This window comes from Musca autumnalis, unplaced genomic scaffold, assembly GCF_047663935.1.
Source record: "Musca autumnalis isolate F117 unplaced genomic scaffold, ASM4766393v1 scaffold_1, whole genome shotgun sequence".
NCBI lineage: Eukaryota > Metazoa > Arthropoda > Insecta > Diptera > Muscidae > Musca > Musca autumnalis.
In genome coordinates this window covers 76,262,589-76,284,767 of record NW_027411644.1, presented here as the reverse complement: position 1 = coordinate 76,284,767, position 22,179 = coordinate 76,262,589, and the positions used below count along the sequence as shown (strand labels likewise).

The 22,179-nt window shown below is 34.8% G+C and overlaps 1 protein-coding gene across 1 annotated transcript; it reads right to left on the bottom strand.

The window, feature by feature from the left end:
* Positions 1 to 7,950: 7,950 nt before the first annotated feature.
* LOC141401507 (uncharacterized) lies at positions 7,951 to 15,662 on the bottom strand. The gene is made up of 4 exons (XM_073981799.1): positions 15,485 to 15,662; positions 14,358 to 15,421; positions 13,806 to 14,144; positions 7,951 to 10,191 (listed from the first exon to the last, which is right to left on the bottom strand). Exons 2-4 carry the CDS (start codon positions 15,415 to 15,417, stop codon positions 8,168 to 8,170), a joined length of 3,423 nt encoding a protein of 1,140 aa, XP_073837900.1. The 5' UTR covers positions 15,418 to 15,421; positions 15,485 to 15,662; the 3' UTR covers positions 7,951 to 8,167.
* Between the last annotated feature and the right edge of the window lie 6,517 nt (positions 15,663 to 22,179).

Sequence of the window (22,179 nt, the reverse complement as noted above, 5' to 3'; positions counted from 1 at the left end):
AGCAAACTATCGGCAAAGTTTACTGTGTCTTTTTTCTTCGTAACGAACTAATTTTAACTGTATTTGTTTCGAAAAATTTTATTGAGAACAAAAAATGATTGTTTTTGTATTATACATAATAAGGCTTTCGTCTCCATATCCAAAAGTAAGGATTCATCAAATGATTTTTCCCGATATTGTATTATTAAATTTTATTTATATGTCATTTTGTGGGTTAACAATATTATATGTATATAAATAAAGAGTTTATGATCTAATGTTTTCTGCTTAATTATTATAGACTTAGTTGTAACATTATGAGACAAGTTTAATTAACTTTTTAATTTTTATTATGTAAGGAACAAATAAAAAAACCATAAAGAATTTTTGACTAAATGGGTGTGGATTTAGAAATCCTTATGAAACAAGTTCATTGATGTGGGGATGGCACGAAGAAATACATCGTTGTTCAAACTTAGTTCTAAACTTCTCTTGTTTATCTTTGACAAGCAGGAATCCTTAAGGTGGAGTAATGCCAAGGTAGATGGAATATAATTTTAGTAGTTTGTTTTGCGCCACTTGTAACTTTTTGATGTGGGTAGTTGCAATGGACGAAAAAAGCACAATAAAACATTATTGGCAAAAAAATGGATTTAAGTAATATTTTTTTGTTTTCTTTGTTTAAACCAGCTTTTCGGTTTATTAGGGGATACATTATCCTAGTTACTTTATTAGTTTTATCTATGATATAAGATATATGATCACCAAAATTAAATTTTTTGTCTAGGACGATCCCCAAGTATTTTACATCATTTTCCCATTGTATATGGTGTCGGAGAAAAAGTAGAGGATTTTGAGGCCGGAAGCATTCTTTTCGTTTTCTTGTGAAATAAATTGCTTGAGTTTTTTCAGGGTTCACAAGAATTTTCCATTTGGTAAAGTAATAATTTAATTGGGCTATACCATCCGGTAGGTTTGATTGAATAATATTTGCATGAGAGCCAGCACTCAGTATTGTGTCGTCAGCGAAAATTGATATATTGCAGCCATTTAAAGTTGGTATATCAGCAGTGTAGATATTAATTATGTATACTGTATAGTATTGGGGATAAACAGGAGCCATGAGGACATCCACTTGGTATGGTAATTTCTCTAGATTTAGACTTTCCAATGTAAACCGAAAAAGATCTCTCCTTTATGTAGCTATGTATGTATAATTTTTATCATTTGTAAAGGAAAACCAAATTTTTTTCATTAGGTCTCTACGATAACTCAAAAGTTTGTACAAACTTTAACAAAATGCTGTTCGATAACAAACTTGTCCAGTAAAAGAGAAATGTGAAGTACGTGCAAGAACTTACAAGTACTTTTTACTTGCGAAGTTATCGAACAGACATATTTTGAAGATTAGGCCATTATACATCTTTGTGTATATTTCAGCTCTAGTCCATATTTTGTTGTATTCAAGTATTTGAATAACAACAAAATGTTTTACAGTGGATATGAAATTGATTAGTTGCGGGCGGAGGGTGGGGAATACTATAGTTTCAGTTGTCACCAAACAACTTCATCAGTTCCCTTTTCCGCCGACTCTGTATCGATAAACAGGTCAATAAGCCCATCCAGCAAATTAAACAAAATGAGAAAATTGCTGTATGGCCCTAAAGCTGATTACCCTACAATTTGAGTCGAACTAAAGAATTTCATATCCACCACTGTTTTTATGTCGTCTTTGCTTTGCAAAGAATGCGAACATATGAGTGTTGCTTCAATAAGCGGGGGTAAAAACAACGAGAAAGTTGTTGTTTTTGCATTACGCATTGATCAACAAGGCCGTGCTGATGCCTATTATTGTTGTTGGCGTTTTTTATTGTTGGACTGCAGAATTTTACATCTTTGTGTTATTTCAGCTCTAGTCCATATTTTGTTGTATTCAAGTATTTAATGACCTGTTTATCGATACAGAGTCGGCGGAAAAGGGAACTGATGAAGTTGTTTGGTGACAACTGAAACTATAGTATTCCCCACCCTCCGCCCGCAACTAATCAATTTCATATCCACTGTAAAACATTTTGTTGTTATTCAAATACTTGAATACAACAAAATATGGACTAGAGCTGAAATAAACACAAAGATGTAAAATTCTGCAGTCCAACAATAAAAAACGCCAACAACATTAGGCCATTATGCCAAACCCCATCAAAAGTAGATTTAATATCTAGCAGAACCATGCCTGTAAATAGCGAATTTCGAAAATTCCTTTTTACCAGATTTTTAATTTTTAAAAGTGGGTGGCAGGTTTTCTTTGTTCTTCTAAAGCCATATTACTGCTGAGGAAGAATGCAATTTCTTTCAATAAAATCGTTGAGTTGCTCTTGAATAATTTTCTCGTACATTTTGCTAACAGATGATAGAAGACTGATAGGCCAATATGAATTTGGATCATCGCAAGGTTTATTAACCAACTACGTCGGAAATAAGACAATTTCAAACTAGCGTTCAATATGTTTGTAAGGTGAATAAAACCGTTTTTAGACGGCATTTGAAGGCATTTATTGCTAATTCCATCGATACCTGGGCCTTTTTTCAATTCTTCAATAATGTTTTCGACTTTGTTAACTGACGTTATATGAAGGCTTCGTCCACTTCACAGATTGTGCTGGAATCGCTAAGAGATTCTGATATTTTATGATTATTGAGAAATGTTTCTGCCAGAACTTCACACTTTTCTTCCTGGGTGTAAATTGTCTTATTATTAATTTTTAGCGAAGGAATTGCATTAGTCTTCTTTTTCAGTACTTTTGATATTTTCCAGAAGGGTGACGATCCCTTATCTAGTCCATTTAGCATATTATTTCGGAAATCGAATAATTCCATACTGATTTGTTTGTTAAGCACATTCATTTGGAATCTGTCATTTGGATCCCTAAAACTCTTCCAATTCCGTTTGTAAATGTTCCTGAATTGTATTAATTCTTTGATTTTCTGAGAAATTTGCCTCATTAATGGTGTCTGTAAAGTTTGTACCATAATATCAATATTTTGTACCGAGAGTTCTTATATGGGATTTATACTACAATTCCTCTTGACATGCCTCTTAAACAGTTTCCAGTTTGCTTTGTTAAAATTGTAAAACCAAACTTCTGACATTTCGGCTTTAAAATTCAATTCCACTTTTACCGGTATGTGGTCAGATGATATGTCATTTAATGGGGTCTGCAGGTACATAAGTAGATCCATGAGGGAACATAATGTTTCAAGCACTGGTTTGAAGCTTATTATATAGGAGGTTTCCCCAGACATTGCTTCTTAGGCACCCCCAATGTTGATGCCTACAATTAAAGTCTCCCCCAATAATATAATTTGTGTTGTTGGTTAATTTATGTATATCGTTCAAGAATTCCTGTTTACGTTGTGTATCATGTGCGCCTCCAGGAAAATAACATGAATATATATCGATTTCATTATCATTATGTTGTGACGAATGCTTTTCTTAATTAAGACTGCAACTCCACCACCTCTTCTATCAGGTATGTTGGTGTTTAACCATGTTTCGGATAAAAGACATACATATACATATCAACGTTGTTTAAGTTTACAAATTGAAATAACTCATCTAGTTTATTGCGAATGCCTCTGGCATTCCACGAAATTATCAAATTAAAAAATTGAGTGCAATACCAGTAATAACATCAAATTTTTCTACTTTAGTTTTGCAGGAAAATTTTGAGCATAATTATGACATTGATAACCATTATAGTTCCTAACCATCCTTTTTAGTTTATATTTCTCTTTTATTTCCATATACATACATATTTGATTCTGCTGGGACATTGAGATGATGTTGAGCTATGATCGCCACCACAGTTGGCACATTTCAATGTGGACTCATTACAATCGGCAGTCTGGTGATTCCCAGTACAATTAGCGCAGAAGGACTTAACCTTACATCTGCTAGAACCGTGACCAAACATTTGACAGTTATGGCATTGGGTAATTCTATTTTGTTTAAGTTTTTGATATTCCCACGTAACCTTTATTTTTTCGATCTTAGAATAGTTTTGCCTTAGTTCTTTCATCGTTATAGATTTTCGTTCTAAATATACCACATAAATAATATGCTCATCATTATTCAAATGTCTGATAACGATTTTAACATATATGCACTTCAAACCTTTATCCGTTAGTAAGCTTTTAACTTTTTTGGGATCCATTTTGTCCATTCCCAATAGTATGGCTTTATATGGTCTATCATAATTGGTACCATATGTAAAATATTGAAACTGGAACTGCGTAGATGCCTTCTCGCAAATTAATTTGTAGTCCTCTTCACTAGTACAGTGTAATTTTAGACCGATCGATATTTTTATACCCTCCAACATAGTATGGAGAGTATATTAAGTTTGTTTTTCCGTTTGTAACGCATTGAAATATTTATTTGCGACCCTATAAAGTATATATATTCTTGATCAGCGTAAAATTCTGAGTCGATCTGTGCAAGTCCATGCGTCCGTCTGTGGTAATCACTCTAGCATCCACAAAAATGGAGATAGGACGCTGAAATTTGGGGAAGATGCGTCTTTTGTTTGCAGGCAGGTCAAGTTCGGTGATGAGCAATATCGGTCGACGTTTTGGTATAGCCCCCACATAACGGTACCGCCCGATTTCAGGTATTGTGACGTTTTTGGTCACATTTCCAAACCGAATTAGCTATAATTTAACACTTAGGGTTCCCAGTGATCAACAAAAATATATTCCAAAGGATATGGGCATAGGTCCATGTTTTGGTATAGCCCCCATACAACGGTACATCCCGATTTTCGGTATTTTGGGAATTTTAGCTACAATTTTTACCGGAACTAGCTGTAATTTGAAAATTGAGATTCTCAGCGGTCATGAAACTTCTCCACCAACTATCGTCAACATAGGTCCCCCATACGACGGTACCTCCCGATTTTCGGTGTTTTGGGAATTTTAGCTACAATTTTTTACCGAACAATCTGCAATTTGACATTTCAGGTTCTCAGTGGTCATGAATACTGTCCGCCAAACATCGTCAACATTGGTCCATGTTTTGGTATAGCCCCCATATAACGGTACCTCCCGATTTTCGGTATTTTGAAAATGTTAGCTGCAATTTTTAACCGAACTACTAGCTGTAATTTGGCATTTGAGGTTTTCAGTGTCCATGAAACTTCTCCACCAAACATCGTCAACATAGGTCAGTGTTTTTGTATAGCCCCCATATAACGGTACCTCCTGATTTTCGGTATTTTGAGAATTTTAGCTACAATTTTTAACCGAACTACCTGTAATTATCAGTGAGTGGAATTATCAGTGACCCGTAAACTTCACCTCAAAAATCGTCAATATAGGTTCATGTTTCGGTATAGCCCCCATATAACGGTACATCCCGATTTTAGGTACATTGAGGATTTTCGCTATATTTTTTAACCGAACTAGCTGTAATTTGACATTTGAAGTTGTTAGTGGCCACGAAACTTCTCCACCCGAAATAACGGTAGCTCCTGATTTTCGATATTTTGAGAGTTTTAGCTAAATTTTTTACCGAACTAGCTGTAATTTGAATTTACAGTGGTCACGAAAATTCTTCCCTAAAAATCATCAACATTAGTCCATTTTTTGGCATGGTTCCTAAATAACGGTACCTATTGACTTTCAGTATTTTGATGATTTTTAGCTACAAGTTTTAATCGAACTAGCTATAATTTGACATTTGAATTTTCAGTGGCCACGAAACTTCTACACTAAAATTCGTCAACATACAGTCTGTCGCCGTTGAAACCAAAATGTATTAGGGATAAATATCACTATAACTTATTGAAAACAACAAACAATTAGTTTTATTTGATAGACAAGAAGATTATCTTCCGTAATAACAATTAAAAGAGCGCAATATTTGCATACATTAGCAAATGTACGGTTCGAATCCTAAAAAGACGAAAATTTATGTCGCAAAAGTTAGTATACAACGGAGAATCCTCGTGGAACTGTGTAAAAAATTCTTGATATTTTTGAACAAAATGAAACTAAATTTGTACTTAAGATCATAAAGAGTATATTAATTGGTTTTAATGGCAGTTATAGTATTTATAGTGACAAGTCCAACGTAAAATCCACAAAAATTGGTAATCTACAAATTCAACAACTGTAGCGACAAAATTCCGGGTGTTAAGTCCTGTTTATGAATTTTAAAGCCATGAAATGCTCAGAAAAGCTCTAAAGTTTGAATATGGGGTGATCTAGATCGAGTTTCGACTTGTCCTTTTTCAAGAAACGGGAATTTATTGAAGGAAACCCACACTTTTGAGGCCGTTGTCCTTTTGAAACATGCAATAATCCTTACACATAAGGACTTTCCTTTTCAGTTAATTTTCTCACAAATTATGTCCCTTTTCACATTCCCACCAAAAATAAATAGTAGGAGAACCTTAAGTTCTGGTGTAAGCCCTACAGTGATACTCCACCACCACAGAAGGATATGATAGCTAATTTAAAATTTTAATACAGGGCTTTCTCTGCTGTTATAACGCATGGATTGTGCAAAAACGTTCTGTAAAGCTCTGTTCGCTTCACTTAGGACCAAAATACAACTAAATGGATCAGTTAGAAGTAGCTAATTAGACATTAGTAGTACATTAGACACTAAGAACACGAGAAGCATGTCCGATACTGCTAACAGGCCGGTAGGCCAGTATAACTGTAGGACTTACAACGGACCATTTACTTTTGGTGGGAATATGAAAAGGGGCAACATTTGTGGAAAATTAACTCAAAAGGAAAGTCCTTATGTGTAAGCATTAAGGATTATTACATGTTTCAAAAGGGCAATGGCCTCAAAGTATGAGATTCCTTCAAGAAATTCCCGTGTTTTCAAACAGGACAAGCCGAAACTAGATCAAGATCACCCCATATTGAAACTTTAGAGCTTTTCTGAGCATTTCATGGGTTTAGAATTCATAAACAGGACATAACACCCGGAATTTTGTCGCTACAGTTGTTGTATTTGTAGATGACCATTTTTTGTGGATTTTATGATCCAGTGTACGTTGGACTTGTCACTATAAGTACTATAATTGCCATTAAAACCAATTAATAAACTCTTTATGATCTTAAGTACAGATTTATTTTCATTTTGTTAAAAAATATCAAGAATTTTTTACACAGTTCCACGAGGATTCTCCGTTGTATACTAACTTTTGCGACATCAATTTTGGTCTTTTTGGGATTCGAACAGTACATGTATGCAAATATTGCGCACTTTTAATTGTTATTACGGAAGACAACCTTCTTGTCTATCAAATAAAACTAATTGTTTGTTGTTTTCAATAAGTTATGATATTTATCCCTTCAACGGTTTCAACGGTGTATACTAATTTTTGCGACAGACTGTAGGTCCATGTTTTCGTATAGCTCCTATATAACGGTACATCCCGATTTCGGTATTTTAAGGGCCAACATTGTTTGATGGAGGTACCCTCAATTTGACTTTTGAGGTTCCCTGCAGTTATAAAACTTTCCCACCAAAAACTGTATAGATAGAATGTCTCTTTGATATAACCCCGTAGGTGGTACCTTTCACCTAGCTGAACACATTTTTATATTAGATTAGATAATTTAAGCAATTGGAGTATCTATCCACGGTCGAAAAAATTTTCCACCTAAAATTGTGAAAAGACAATAATTATTCCATATTAATTAGGACTATTTTACGGTGGAGGGTATAAAAAGTTCGGACCGAACTTAACGACTTTTTACTTGTTTTAATTGAATAATCTTTCACATTTAATATTCTGCACATTTCATGCAGTTGTTCTATTTTGCATTTAAGCAGTGTTATAGATTTTCCCGATATACTCTATATATATTCAAAAATAATTTAACGTTATGTAGAACTTACCTGCAACTCCATAATTTCGAAACAAAATTTTATTGAGAACAAAAATTGAGTGTTTTCTGTCGTTATGCTGGCCTTCATGTCCACGCCATGAAGTAAGTATCCACCATAAAATGATTTTGCAAAACGAAAATTATTATTCATTCAAATTCTCATCAAAACATAAAAAGAAACGAAGAAAAAATTCTTAAAAAATACAAAACTAAAAAAATATTCATTCACATATTGTTAACAACTAAAAATAAAAAATAAATCAAATGCTATGCATATTTAAATGGTAAAATTATTTTGTTCATATGGCTTCTTTATCCAACATCCTAGACCGGCATGTTGAAAGGCATCGAATAGCTCTTGTTTAGCAATGGCATAATTTTTGGCCTTCTCTTTGTTGTGGCCATAATTATTTGAGTCTTGGCGGATGTTTATATTTGGTACATTTTGCAGGAGATAAATGTATTTGGCAAATAACATTTGTTTGCTTATATATGAAATGGTATTGTCTATAAGGCGTCCCGTGTGCAGGGATACGATATCCAGGGATCTATCACCATATGTCCAATTAATACCAATATTTGGTATAAACTCACTTGGAGACAAGCGATTGTTGGTGGCACGCCCCAACAGGGGACGATTCAGATGATAGGGTTTGGGTAAATAATTTAGTTTTTGTTCTAAACGCCCACAAACGGCACGATATACATGCTTGGTGTCATATGAACAACCCAGGACTATGGAATAAAGATAAATTGGTTCTGTAAGTGTGGAGAGCAATGATCCCTGTAACCCCAAAACATTCCAGCGGGCAATTTTATCTGAACAGGACATTATGAGCAAGGGTTCCTTGGCAGATTTAATACTGTTCCAGGATTGTTGATAGAAACGATTACCTATGGCTTCGGTAATCAAACCACCATATAATTTAGTACGCAACTGGCCATGTTCTGAATATGCTCCGCCATCTGTACACAATCTTGCATCACCACATGGCACATCAGACATGTAGAGGTGGAAATTTATCTCCGCTTTCAAGGCAAATGCACACTGCAGTCCACTTGGATTCTTTGAAAATATTGAAGATTCTTCCAATTCTGGATTGGCATGCCATTTAAGTTGGGTGTAAAGAAATTTCATTAGACAACGTCTGGCTATTACTTCGGCATGTGAATCATTAAGCACTGATCCATTGCCATCTATTTTACTGCCATGAATGCATTTGGTACCAGTAGCCAGTGCCACAACTTGGCCATTTTGAAAATCTAAATTACGAGTCATTACCACGGCGGCCAGTGATTTACATTGTCGTAACTCTGGATTCTCGGTGGTCAATTGGTTGAAACGTTTCAAAACTAAATTCTCCACAGTATCCGCTGCATATTGGGGTAGTGAGAGAGTACACATATTACCAAATGGCTGGGTAGATTCTTCATTTAAATTATATCCTTCAGGTGTTTGGGGTACAATATTAAATTGTACTTTTGATGAAATTGCTCCTTGTCGCTGCTGCTGCCCAGATACTGTCGCGCCGTGGGGTATAATATTGTTAAGTACCGCCAATATTTTCTTGGCCACTTCTATACAAGCCAATTCTCTAGTCTTACCATCACCATAATATTTACATTTATTAAAAATGGCTGACATTAAAAAGAATGTGTCACTGGAAGATGAACCCATTTCAGCTTCAAGATTATAACGAATACCCGGGCATAGTTTATTTAAATTTTCTAAAATGTCAACTGTTGATAATTCAGGTGGCATTGGTGGTGTAATATTTGTATTTGGCTCTGTGGAATGGTGCTGAGAATATTGGTCTTGATTAAGTACATTCGGGGAATTTGGGAACGCCATGGGTCTCCTGTTGTTTGAAATGTTTGTCAATCTATTTTCGAGTTCTTTGGAATTTTGAGAAAATTGTTGAGAATCCATTGAACTTCTGTTTTTGAATACATGCGTAGCATTTGAATTGTCTGCAAACCCATTATTAGCTTCATTGGAATTTCGAGAATTTTGATTATGTATATCTGAGGACCTCGGCCAATTCATGGGTCTTTTGCTGCTGCGAGAACACTGGAAATCCCAGGGAATGTTGTTATTCGATTCAATGGAATTCTCCGAGATTTGATGATGATTAGTGACATTTGGCGGTTGCTGGTTATCCATGGGATTTCTATTGTGGCATACATTTGAATTGACTGATGGCCTCTCATGCTCCCATATTTGTTGCCGAAAATAAGGCCTACTTTGAACATAAGTATGCCGATTTCTGGGAGCATTGTTGTGATGCCGATACATGCCCCCTGGCAACAAAAACAAAAATTAATTACTATTCTTTTACCACTTTCGTTTCGATATGACTGTACAACAAAATTCATTTTTTTTTTTTTTTTTTTTTTGTTCTAAAATTACAAGTAAATTTGGGCATATCAGGAAATAGGAGCAAACAATAGAAGATACGTGCATAGGTGTTGCATTTTAGGTACATAGTTAGTGTCCTCGACAATATTAAAGATTACACTTCGAAGATCACGATTGTAAAAAGTAACAGAAATGAGAGAACCCAATAACAGATTCCTAATTTTAAAAATAGAATTTTCGTAAATGACGAAGTTTCAAAAGTTATAGAGACCACAAAGACTAGAAGCGGTAAAACCTGAACATTACTCCTAATTTATTTAGTATTTATTTATTACTAAATACTGGAAAGTCATTTTTTAGGAAGTATTGACTTCCCCTAGTTGTAGTTGTAGCTATGATCTCCCGGTTTAGGCATGTGAATGATTCGATGGGTTGTAACAATATAGCTACAGAAGTTAGTTGAGTAGGTTTGGCAGGGCAGTTGAAAAGGTTCAGTGTGTCATGCGGATCTGCGCCGCATGCCGGGCAGATGTTTCGTCCGGTGTCACCGATCCGGATGCACTATCCCGAGCGCTGGTGAGCCAAAAATACGCTGGTTTGTTCTTGTTGTTGTAGCAGCATATAACCTACGCACGATGGTTCAGAAATGAATTTTCCTGGTCAAAAATCAAAATTTTGTTTTGTCATAGATATTTAATTTCTATATGGGATTCGATAGTAAACATATTGAAACTAAGGAAACCAAAAAATTAGGGCAAAATATTGGAAGGTGGGGGCGTGGAGTGCCCCTGAAAACGAACATTTTCCCCATTTTTGGGAAATACGTAATTTTTGCAAATATCTGGAGAAAGAAGTAGCTATTTCTCGGAAACTACAACAGATATTGTGTTCATTGTTTTTTTTTTTTTTTTTTTTTGTAAGGTAGATAAGATTGAGGCCTTTATAAATTAATTTAACAAAATACCGTAGCGTTTACACAACATGAGCTATTTTACTTTTCCTCAGGTACTAAATTTTATGAAATTCCAAATTTAGTGGACTAGAACTTTTGTGGATATGACTGGAACAGTGTTCTGTTTTCACAGAAAGATGCCCGAGTGTCTCCTCTTTCAGCCCATATATACTTTTGTACCCGTCCCGTTCCGTCCGTTTAACACTCTTTTAAATTTATTGAAATTACATGGGTAAAAATGTGTGTTTTTTCAATACCGTTTTCCATATAAAGTATCGTTTTTCTACACAAATGGACTTTTTTGAGTATATGAGTTTTTATACGAGTTAGTCCCAATTTACATTAGGCGAGTTTACTTGCGGCAATTGTCAGTTTGATGGAGAGAGAGGTGAGGTATATGGTAACCCTTTGCCTCTCAACACCCTCTCTCACCCACAAACTGACAATTGCCGCAAGTAAACTCGCCTAATGTAAATTGGGACTTATATAAGTTTTATAAATCCCAAGGAGTATTTTTTTAATTTTTGAAAAAAAAAATTAAATTTTTTGGAATTTTTTTTTAAATGTTTGAAAAACATTTTTTCGATTTTTTTTTTATTTTTTGGTATTTTTATAGTTCATTTATTGGTTTTTGATCATCTTTAATATATAGGAACATACAAAAAACAGTCATATTTTGAAGAAAAATATTAAAAAAAACTCAAAAGTTTAACTACCAGTCCTTATTTGACCGGTTACAATTCTGAAAGCTGATTGTGTTATCTGTATAACAAAAAAAGAATTTTGAAAATATCTCTATCCGTTCAAAAGTTACAGAATTTTGACCAGGAAAAATGATTCTGATCCACTGTGCAACGTAGAAGCATAGGCTTGATACTGGGTTGGCAGCCGCCGGCCGAATCATGAACGGCAGTTCCCCGTGAATTTTTTCACTTTCTCCCTTAAGTTGCAACGGCGGAAAGACGAAACTCACGGGGAAATTTCGTTCATGATAACCCCCTATAGTTTCGGGCCAATCCGGTACGAAAGAACCCACTGCCGTGGGATTGATTTGTCGTGGCAGCTGACACTCCTCAGCTGCGATAGATGGAGGATGTTCTCCGAGGACCGCATTCACACGATAGTTGTTTATGGCATCTATGACTGCATCTATGTAAATCCAATTTAAACCGGCTTGTCGGCCACTTATCTAGGTGTTGTCTTTTGTAACGTTGGACGTGTCTCTCTAGATCATGAAGATCGCTCCTGACATGCCTGGGTGCGGGAGCCCTATCCACCATATGATGAGTAGGATGGCTCTCATGGTAACACCCGAGCAAGTACCGAGCAGCGAAAGCATATCATTGTGTTGCCGTACATTGTGTCCTCGGCAGAAAGAGATCTAATGCGACGTAGTACACTTCTCTTCGCCCAGGCTCGTAAAACTGTTGGTTAAAATAACTTGGGTAACGTCGCCAAACGTGACTGATGTTCTATCTTTCTTCTTTTCAGGTTTCGAGAGTGACTTAACCGTTAGCCACATTTCACTTTTTGCAGCTCCAAGGTTGCAACTCTTCAGATGATTTAACCACTTGTTCCACTTATGCTTACCGACCAAACTGTTAAATCCGTATCTCTGGTTTCACTTGGAAATTTTGCTGGGGAATTTGGTCCCACTTCGGGTATTCGATTAGCATGTATATTGCGAGCGGCTGCACCAGTTAGGATGATGTCGTCTCGAAACATTCTCTCTGCTACCCGAACATTAAAAGGGCTGAGCAGTTCTCTGAAGCGGTGATTGGCAAAACTCTTTGAAACTATGCCAATTAGTTTCTCATTATTGAGGGAATTGGAGCGTTCAGAGGTGACGAAGTCGGGTGGTCTGCTGATGGAGGTAGTTATAAGATGGTCTGTCCCAAGAAAAATGACATGTTACCAGATGACGTCATTTGTCAGACCAAATAACACGATTGTTATGTCTGGTGCTGTCCGCTAATTTGATAGGGGACTCCTCGTTGGCCTTTTAAACTAAGACCGAATGCCACAACTCATGCTGAAAATTAAATTACCCACAGATTAGTTTGTTTTGATCTTCCAAAAGTGAAACATCTGTTGCATCTTACCAAAGCCTGAGTGTGGTGGATATGCCTATAAAATTTTATAGAAAATTTTTTCGTAGGCCGCAGTGGCCTATAAAATTTTATAGAAAAATTTTCATAAGCCACAGTGGCCTATAAAATTTTTATAGATAAATGTTCATATGTCAAAGTGGGGGCTATCAATAATTTCCTATTAAATAGGCCTCTCTGGCCTATGGACAATTTTCTATAAAATTGTATAAGCCACTGTGGCTTATGGAAAAATGTCTATAAAGTCCTTCCGGCATTTTTGTGCCTTCAAATCCCATATCTCGCAAAGTATAAACTTCCCCCAGAATAAAAATATATTTTTGTGTTTAGGACAAAGACCCCGACCTGTGGCGCCTAAAACGGACTTAAACCCAAAATAATCTTATAAATTCTAATATTTCTCCAATAGCCGGCCTCCTTTCATAATCTGCCCGAATTTTCTTATAATTATTATTTCTTCTTTTTTGCACAATGTGTAAAGGACATGTATACATACCACGAAATAATCTTGGACCACGTTCCATTGTTCTGCCTCTAAATTGTGGTATCCTATCTCTATATTGCTCTTGTCGCCTTTGAACATTACGTGGATTGTCACATAATGTTATATTAAAATCTCTACCTTTCATGGTGACATTACGTAATCTACTTCGATCTCCTGACACGAAACGTTTCTGTCTTTCCACAATTCTAGGAACACTCATTACATTTCTTTGATTGGAGTTGTACGTTATGAGAGGATTTTCATTGTTAATTGCTTGATTTTCAATCGCTGTGTCGGTTGTTGTATTCAATGGTTTTTCGAGCTCACCTTCACTGATGTCTTCACAAGTATCTAGGAGATAAAAAGGGGATTTGGAAGAAGTTACTAATTGATAAATGTATTTAAGCAAACAATTTATATGAATTTGAACTCGTTCTTACGACAATACGGGTGGCCTACAATTACGACTGGAAATCAAACTTCGACTAGAAGCCAAACCCTTACAAAAACAACAAGAATCTTCACATTTCTTTGAATAGAACAAAACTTCATTGTGAAACTCACCTTTATCATTGTCATTCAATTCAACAGCTGTCGAAGTCATAATTTCCTCAACTTCATCTCCTAACAATTGAAAAACACATTCATTGATGATTTCATCCTTATCCTTGTTATCATTAGCAAGATCAATTGTTGCTGTATTCTCATTTGTTGGAATAACCGACACATCCTCATTGTCATCATTCATGGCAAGATCAATTGTTGGAGTTTCTTCTGCAATAACAGCAATGTCATCGATATCATCAGAAGCATCAATATTTGCATTTCCTGGATTAGTTATACAATCCCTCTCAGTGTCACATTCATTATCACTAGAAGAAAGATCAATTGTTGGTCTCTTTGGCATTATTATAACCGGGTCGGGGTCATCATCACTATCCACAGTATCTATAATGTCATGGTTTGTATTCTCAACACAAACTTGGGCAGGAACATGTTGAATTAAGGCAAAGCTAGGTTTTTCTATGGTATTCACTATTTCTATTAGTTGTTCTTTAGTATTATTAGTAATACTGTTATTTTGGCAATGAGTATTTGTATTTTTCTTGGGCAATTCTGGCAATGATTTTGTTGATTCATTGCAGTTTTCAATCTTATTAATTTTATTTGTCTCATTCAGACTTTCTTCATCGCCTTCTATCTTTGGTAATTTTAATGTTGGCTTCTTATTGCAATCAGATAAACTCTTCTTCAGTCTTTGTAAAGGATTTTTAACAACTAATGGTGCGACAGAAAACTCATTGCACTCGTTTATTGTTTTTATTGTTGCTGGTTGGTCTTGGACCAATAATTTTGAAATTTCCTTGGTTCTGTTCTCTTCATTTTCATTAATTACTGATGCTTTCTTTGTTTCCACATCTTTAAGAGCAAACAAAACAGCTTTCCGCAAAGCTAGTGGAGTAGTTGGTGCTGTGGCAATGTATACTTTTTCTTCATTCACTTTTAAAGTTACTTGGAAGGTACACCTGTTGTGAGCACCCAAAATCATAGTGGACGCATATTGAAGTGATTGACAACGCTCCTTTAGAAACGTCAAAGGATCACTTGTAATTTGGTGATCCATTTTTCTGTAAAACAATTAGTGACATAAATTTTCCAAATAAAATAAAATTTTAATAAAGAAAACTCACATTTTTTTATTCCATTTGTTTGTTCCATGGATTTTTTTAAGATCAAAAATGCTGATCTTGTCTTTTTTATTTACCGTTTACAATTTAGTTTTTATTCACAATAAGGAGGATAACATTACATTTTTAATTCACAATAGGCTTCCTCAGTTGATGTGTTTTTTTTTTTTTTTTGAGAACTAAACGAACCCAGCAAAAATATTTGGAAGTAGGTCCCAATTTACATTAGGCGAGTTTACTTGCGGCAATTGTCAGTTTGTGGGTGAGAGAGGGTGCTGAGAGGCAAAGGGTTACCATATGCCTCACCTCTCTCTCCTACAAAATGACAATTGCCGCAAGTAAACTCGCCCAATGTAAATTGGGACTAGTACAATGCAGAGTTATGATTTCACTACATCCTTTAATGCAGTCCATGGCACAATTACGCAGGTAGTGGTATCGTAAAATTTTGAATATGATATGTCAAAATGTTCTTTATGTTGTAGTGGAAATTACAACCAAAATAATTTTTTATAAAGGGATTTGACTTTTCATATTCGATCGCCTGGGGCTGGATTCTCGTTCTATGAAAAATTGAAATGAAAAATATTTGCATTATAAAATTTTTCATTTGACATTTATTTCCTATACAAAAGTTTTCATTTCAAATGTTCATAAAACAAGATTCTGTTTCTGTGAAAATGTGAAATGAAAACTTTTATGAAGGAAAAAACCGTCAAATTAAAAAAATATAAAGGATATATTTTTCATTTCAAATTTTCATAGAAACAGAATTGAACCCCTGGTGTGATACCACAACCTTGAGCATTGTTCCTTTACTTTTATAATGGTAAAAGTGCATGGTAGAACAAGAAAAGGTAGCAGCAATACCCAGCTGACTGAACTGGGTTGTAGTGTTAGTGTCAAATTCCATACGACATTTTATGTATTTATTTCTATATTCGATGTATATTAGGGATATATATTTTTGAAGAACAAATTTATTCATCAGGAAAAAAAAACTATTTCCCATAAAGACGGCTTCATATCATTGACATGTAACCTCCTACAGGTCCGAACGACATGCCGCACACAAAAACACCGCTTATAGAGGCGGTACAATATTTGTTAATATGTGTGGTGTTTTGTTAAACTTGAAAATAATAAAACCCTAATAAACATGTGCTTTATTGTTTTCAAAAGCAAACGATTGAAGCAGCTTCTCTTTTTTTCAATGAATTACCAGCGACCCCAGACATTATTTGTGTTCGTTTACTCAAAATTTGTACAAATTGTTACTAGATGTTGTTCGTTTACTCTACAGTATAATGCAAAAGCGCTTAGTCGATTGCAAGAAGTTACTGGACTTGTACGAATTTGTACAAATTATTGAGTAAACGAACACACCTATTTTTGCAAGAATTCTACTTTCTGCGAGAAGTTATGCATTTAGTGGAATGATATGGAAACATTCAAATTGAAAATCTAACGAGTTTTCATTCATGTTTTCCAAAATATTCTACCAAATGTGAAAAATTATTAGTTTTTTAAATTCCAATAATTTATAGACATTTCCTTGTTTTGTTTACAAATACAACTGACAGTAACGTTACAAACAAAAACAAAATCCTTTGTGGTTGTTGTTCGAGTTGTATTTGTTGTAGTATTAACTTTACCTTGTATTTGTTCTACCATGGTAAAAGTGGTAGAAGAAAAAAAACTGTCAAAATTGCTCTCTCATGAACAGTTTTACCAGAAAAGTAAACGAAAAAATAGTAGATCTGTGGCTCAATTCTGTTTCTATGAAATATTTTTCAATTCAAATTTTCATCCCAGCAAAAAAATTGGAAGTTGTGCAGATGGAGTTATGATTTCAATACATCCTTCGATGCAGTCCACGCGGAGTTATGAAAAATACATTCCGCAGGATACATTTTATAATCAGTTGCTTTAGAGAACCCTACAAAACAAAACCAGTTGGTTGATCCCCACCCGCTGCGACCGACTGCTCAAAAACGTGATTTCCGTTTTGACTCTCATTCGTAATTTCCACATCTAGTGTTGCGTTTTTGAAGTCATTTTATACAAGCATACTTTTTGAAGAAAAAGAAGTACGGTTTTACATAAAAACCAAAAAGGTTTGTGTGTATTGTACATGAACATTTAAGCTTTGTTCCCGTACTTTTTAATAGTAAAACTCGTAAAAGAGAAAAATTGTTGTCACACAAAAGTTTTTTCAAAAAGTTCGGGAACGCAAAAATGGAAAAAACGTCAAAAAAGCTGGAACAAATGTCAAAGTCGGCGAACCAGCCAATCAGACGCCGGCATCCATGTTACTATTTTTTACACGTTCAAATTTGTCTAGTAAAAAGTTTTAAAAAAGAGCGTCATTCAGCGCCATTTTTGTTTAAAAAGAAGTGAACATTTTACAACTTTTTGTGTACGGGAACGGGTTTTCGGGTAAAATGTGTAAAATTCGTAAAAATTGTAAAAACTTTTTAGTTCTGGAACAAAGCTTTAAAAAAAGTAATTCTTGTGAATCCCATAAAATTGGGTAAAGTGTATGGGTTGCTAAAAAATCATAACATGTTCTTGAAGTAATGTTTGTATAATATAAGTCCCAATTTACATTAGGCGAGTTTACTTGCGGCAATTGTCAGTTTGTGGGTGAGAGATGGTGTTGAGAGGCAAAGGGTTACCATATACCTCACCCCTCTCTCCATCAAACTGACAATTGCCGCAAGTAAACTCGCCTAATGTAAATTGGGACTAAAATAAATAAAAAATATTTCATGAACGAATTTATCAAAAAAAGTACTTTATGTACGTTTTCGTTCACTTACTTCCACATTTTGTTTCAACACTGGCACAATTTGCGAATGATAACCAAAACGGACAACACTTTTTTGAGCAGTCAAAGAACGTTTTCACACGATAAGGTTTGCCTGCTCAAAAATGCGTTGTCCGTTTTGGTTCTCATTCGTAAATTGTGTCAGTGTTGAAACAAAATGTGGAAGTAAGTGAACGAAAACGTACATAAAGTACCATACATACAACACTAGCATGTAAGATATTAGCTGTGTTCCAGAACTAAAAAGTTTTTACAATTTTTACGACTTTTACACATTTTACTCGAAAAAGCGTTCCCGTACACAAAAAAGTAGTAAAATGTTCACTTCTCTTTAAACAAAAATGGCGCTGAATGACGCTCTCTTTAAAAACTTTTTACACGACAAAAGCTTCGTTCCCGTACTTTTTAATAGTAAAACTCGTAAAAGAGAGAACTGTAAACAAATTATTCTCACATAAAAGTTTTTTGAAATAGTTCGGGAACGGAAAAATGGAAAATACGTCAAAAAAACTGGAACAAATGTCAAAGTCGGCGTATCAGCCAATCAGACGCCGGCAACCATGTTACTATTTTTTTACTCGCCCAAAATTGTCGTGTAAAAAGTTTTTAAAGAGAGCGTCATTCAGCGCCATTTTTGTTTAAAGAGAAGTGAACATTTTACAACTTTTTTGTGTACGGGAACGCTTTTTCGAGTAAAATGTGTAAAAATTGTAAAAACTTTTTAGTTCTGGAACACAGCTAAATTTGGGCAAGTAAAAAAATAGTAACATGGTTGCCGGCGTCTGATTGGCTGATAAGCCGACTTTGACATTTGTTACAGTTTTTTGACGTATTTTCCATTTTTCCGTTCCCGAACTATTTCAGAAAACTTGTGTGTAAGAACAAATTTTTTGCAGTTCTCTCTTTTACGAGTTTTACCATTAAAAAGTACGGGAACGAAGCTATTATCTACCTGTTTCATCATATTTTTTACAAATAAAGGTTTTCTTCAAAATATGACTTCTATGTACCTGTTAATAACAAAGGTATTTCCCTATTTCATAAAAATCTTTCTTGAAAAATTTACGCTGGTAACGCAGGTATCATCTTACCTTCAGGTGGTAAGAATTATTACATTATTTTTTACATGGCATATGCGCATGAGGCAACAATTTTAACAAGGCATACATTTTACCCAATTTTATGGGATTCACAAGAATTACTTTTTTTATTTTTCAAATACAATACACACACATAAACCTTTTTGGTACATTTATGTAAAACCGTACTTCTTTTTGTTCAAAAAGTACGCTTGTATAAAATGACTTCAAAAACGCAACACTAGATGTGAAAATTACGAATGAGAGTCAAAACGGAAACCACGTTTTTGAGCAGTCAAACCTTATCGTCTGAAAACGTTCAAACCCTATCGTCTGAAAACGCACTATCTTAGACAAAAAAGAATGTTAAAGTTTCTAAGAATTTCTTATAAAATAAAGAAATACAAGCTAAACACGAACATTTTTGCAAGACGGAAATTCTTAATGGAGTGGAGTTGGAGTGCATATCGAAAGCTGAACTACTGCTGGGAAGGAAACATAAAAAAATCTTTTGGATAATGAAGCAAAATAAGTTGAGATTGTATAAAATGCAGAGAAGGAGGAAGTACATTTAGGAAGTTCATTTAATGACGAATTTTTATAATTGGTACTAATGTAATAAAGTTCTTAATATGCTTGTTTCAAACAAATAAAAAATCAATATTTGTTCTGTTCCAGAACTGCAAGAATCTACTAATTTTTACTATTTTTGTCGATAACATAAAGGAAAAATTGTTATCGTAGTAAAAATTTGTAGATTCTTGCATGTTCTGGAACAGGCATATTATTTATTCTGGGATATTTCGCAATGGCTTTTACTGCATCTTTAGATTGATTAAAAACACAATCCGAAGAGTGCCTTTAAATTCAATCCAAAACACTACATCAAAAGCTGTGATTTGGATCGAAAATGGAGTGCATCCTAGCTGTGTGCTGTGGAAGCAAAATGGAGAGCAACCTAGCTGCGCGCTCCCTTGTAAAATTCATAAGTGAAATCATAGAAAAAGATGTACTCCAACGGAACTTGTACTGTACACTTGTAGTGATTCAACTGCATCCGCGTATGCAAACTTTTTGCTGGGTAGAATTTGTCATAAAATAAAAAAATACAAACTAAATCTGCGAACATTTTTGCGGTAATTCACGAGACGGAACTTTTTAATGGAGTGGAGTCCATGTCGAAACCTAAGCTAGTAATTGGAATGCAACATAAAAAACTTTAAGGATGATGAAGAAAAATCCGTTGCGCTTTGATTAAATCGGGACGGAGGAAGTAAAGGCCTGGGTACATAAGCTGCCTCGCCTGCTTGCCTTGCTTTTCTGCTTCATTTCTGACCTAATAAAAATAATAGAATAAAGAAGGCCGAACCAATTTCGAACTAGGTTGCCCTTTTCTTTTTTATTCTTTTATCAGAAGCAAGCAAGGTAAGCAGGCGAGGCAGCTTATGTACCCAGGCCATAAGCTCAAATGTGATTGAATTTAGTAGAAACTTTTTAAAAAGCTGTGTTTTTGATCGAAAATGGAGTGCATCCTAGCTGTGTGCTGTGGAAGCAAAATGGAGTGCATGCTAGCTGCGCGCTAGGATGTCAACACGTAAAATGTCAACATTCGTTGTGTTTTGTATTTAATTTACAATAACCAAGGTAAATTTATAGAAGGTATGTGCATGAATTACAACAACTAACAAATTTACAAAAACAACATTGTTGGCATTGAAAACTAATTGTCAAAGAAAATATTGAATAATAGGGTCGTTCCAAAAATGTTCTCAAGAATAACATAAATACATTTTGAAAATCCTCCAAAATAGAACAAATTTGAATGACAATGTAAATATAAAGCATTCAGAACTGTCGTAGGTAATTTTTACTACAAGTTTAAGAAGAAAAACAGTATTTTATGGTAGCAAATTTCGAAGTTTCAAATTTCATGAGTAGACCCTATTACATTTTGAAAACCAAATTTACAAAAAAAGTAAGAATACAGCTGATTGTCACTTCTACCTTCTATAAATGTACCTTGACAATAACTTAATTTAGCAGATCAAGTTCGTCCCGGTCCACACTAGCGTGAATTTCATTAAAAAATTTCATGAAATTAGGTGTTCTTAAAGTCCCGGGCCACACTAGAGTAATTTCATGGAAATTCTTACATGAAATTATGCGTCTATAGATCGAGTTCCATAGAAGAGTAACATCATGAAATTGCTGTAGTGGGGAATTCAACCTAAGAACACCTAATTTGATGAAATTTTTTAATGAAATTCACTCTAGTGTGGACCGGGACAAATCGAATTCCCCACTACATCAATTTTATGATTTTACTCTACCATGGAGGTCGATCTAGAGACATATAATTTCATGCAATTTTTTCAATGAAATCACTCTAGTGTGGACCGGGACTTCGATCAACTGGTATTTTCTATTTCGTCAAACAAAAATAACTACTCGGAAAATGTTTTGTATAGCCCTGTTCCTTTACGTGCAATAATCTTCAAGATTTACCACTTTTTACTCGAAAAGCGTTACTTTACTTCAGACACCATACAATTCATATGGTAGCAGATTACAACTTTTGCTACTTTTGCCGGTTTTACCATTTTCAAAAGTAAAGGAACAGGCCATATGTATTTACCTTTATTAACAGAAAAGAAATAAGCCTCAAAACATTTGTTCGCCTCTGAAATTTGACATTTAAAATCTTTGTTTTTCTTTGAATTCGCTTGCTGGAGGACCTGTAATTGGGCCATGCTGATGACCATGGTAGAACAAGAAAAGGTAGCAGCAAT

Coding starts and splice junctions, on each gene's coding strand:
- LOC141401507 (XM_073981799.1), bottom strand. CDS start 15,417: ATGGATCACCAAATTACAAGTGATCCTTTGACGTTTCTAAAGGAGCGT. Junction 14,145..14,357: donor ATTGAATGACAATGATAAAG/GTGAGTTTCACA, acceptor TTTATCTCCTAG/ATACTTGTGAAGACATCAGT. Junction 10,192..13,805: donor TGGTCCAAGATTATTTCGTG/GTATGTATACAT, acceptor TTTTGTTGCCAG/GGGGCATGTATCGGCATCAC.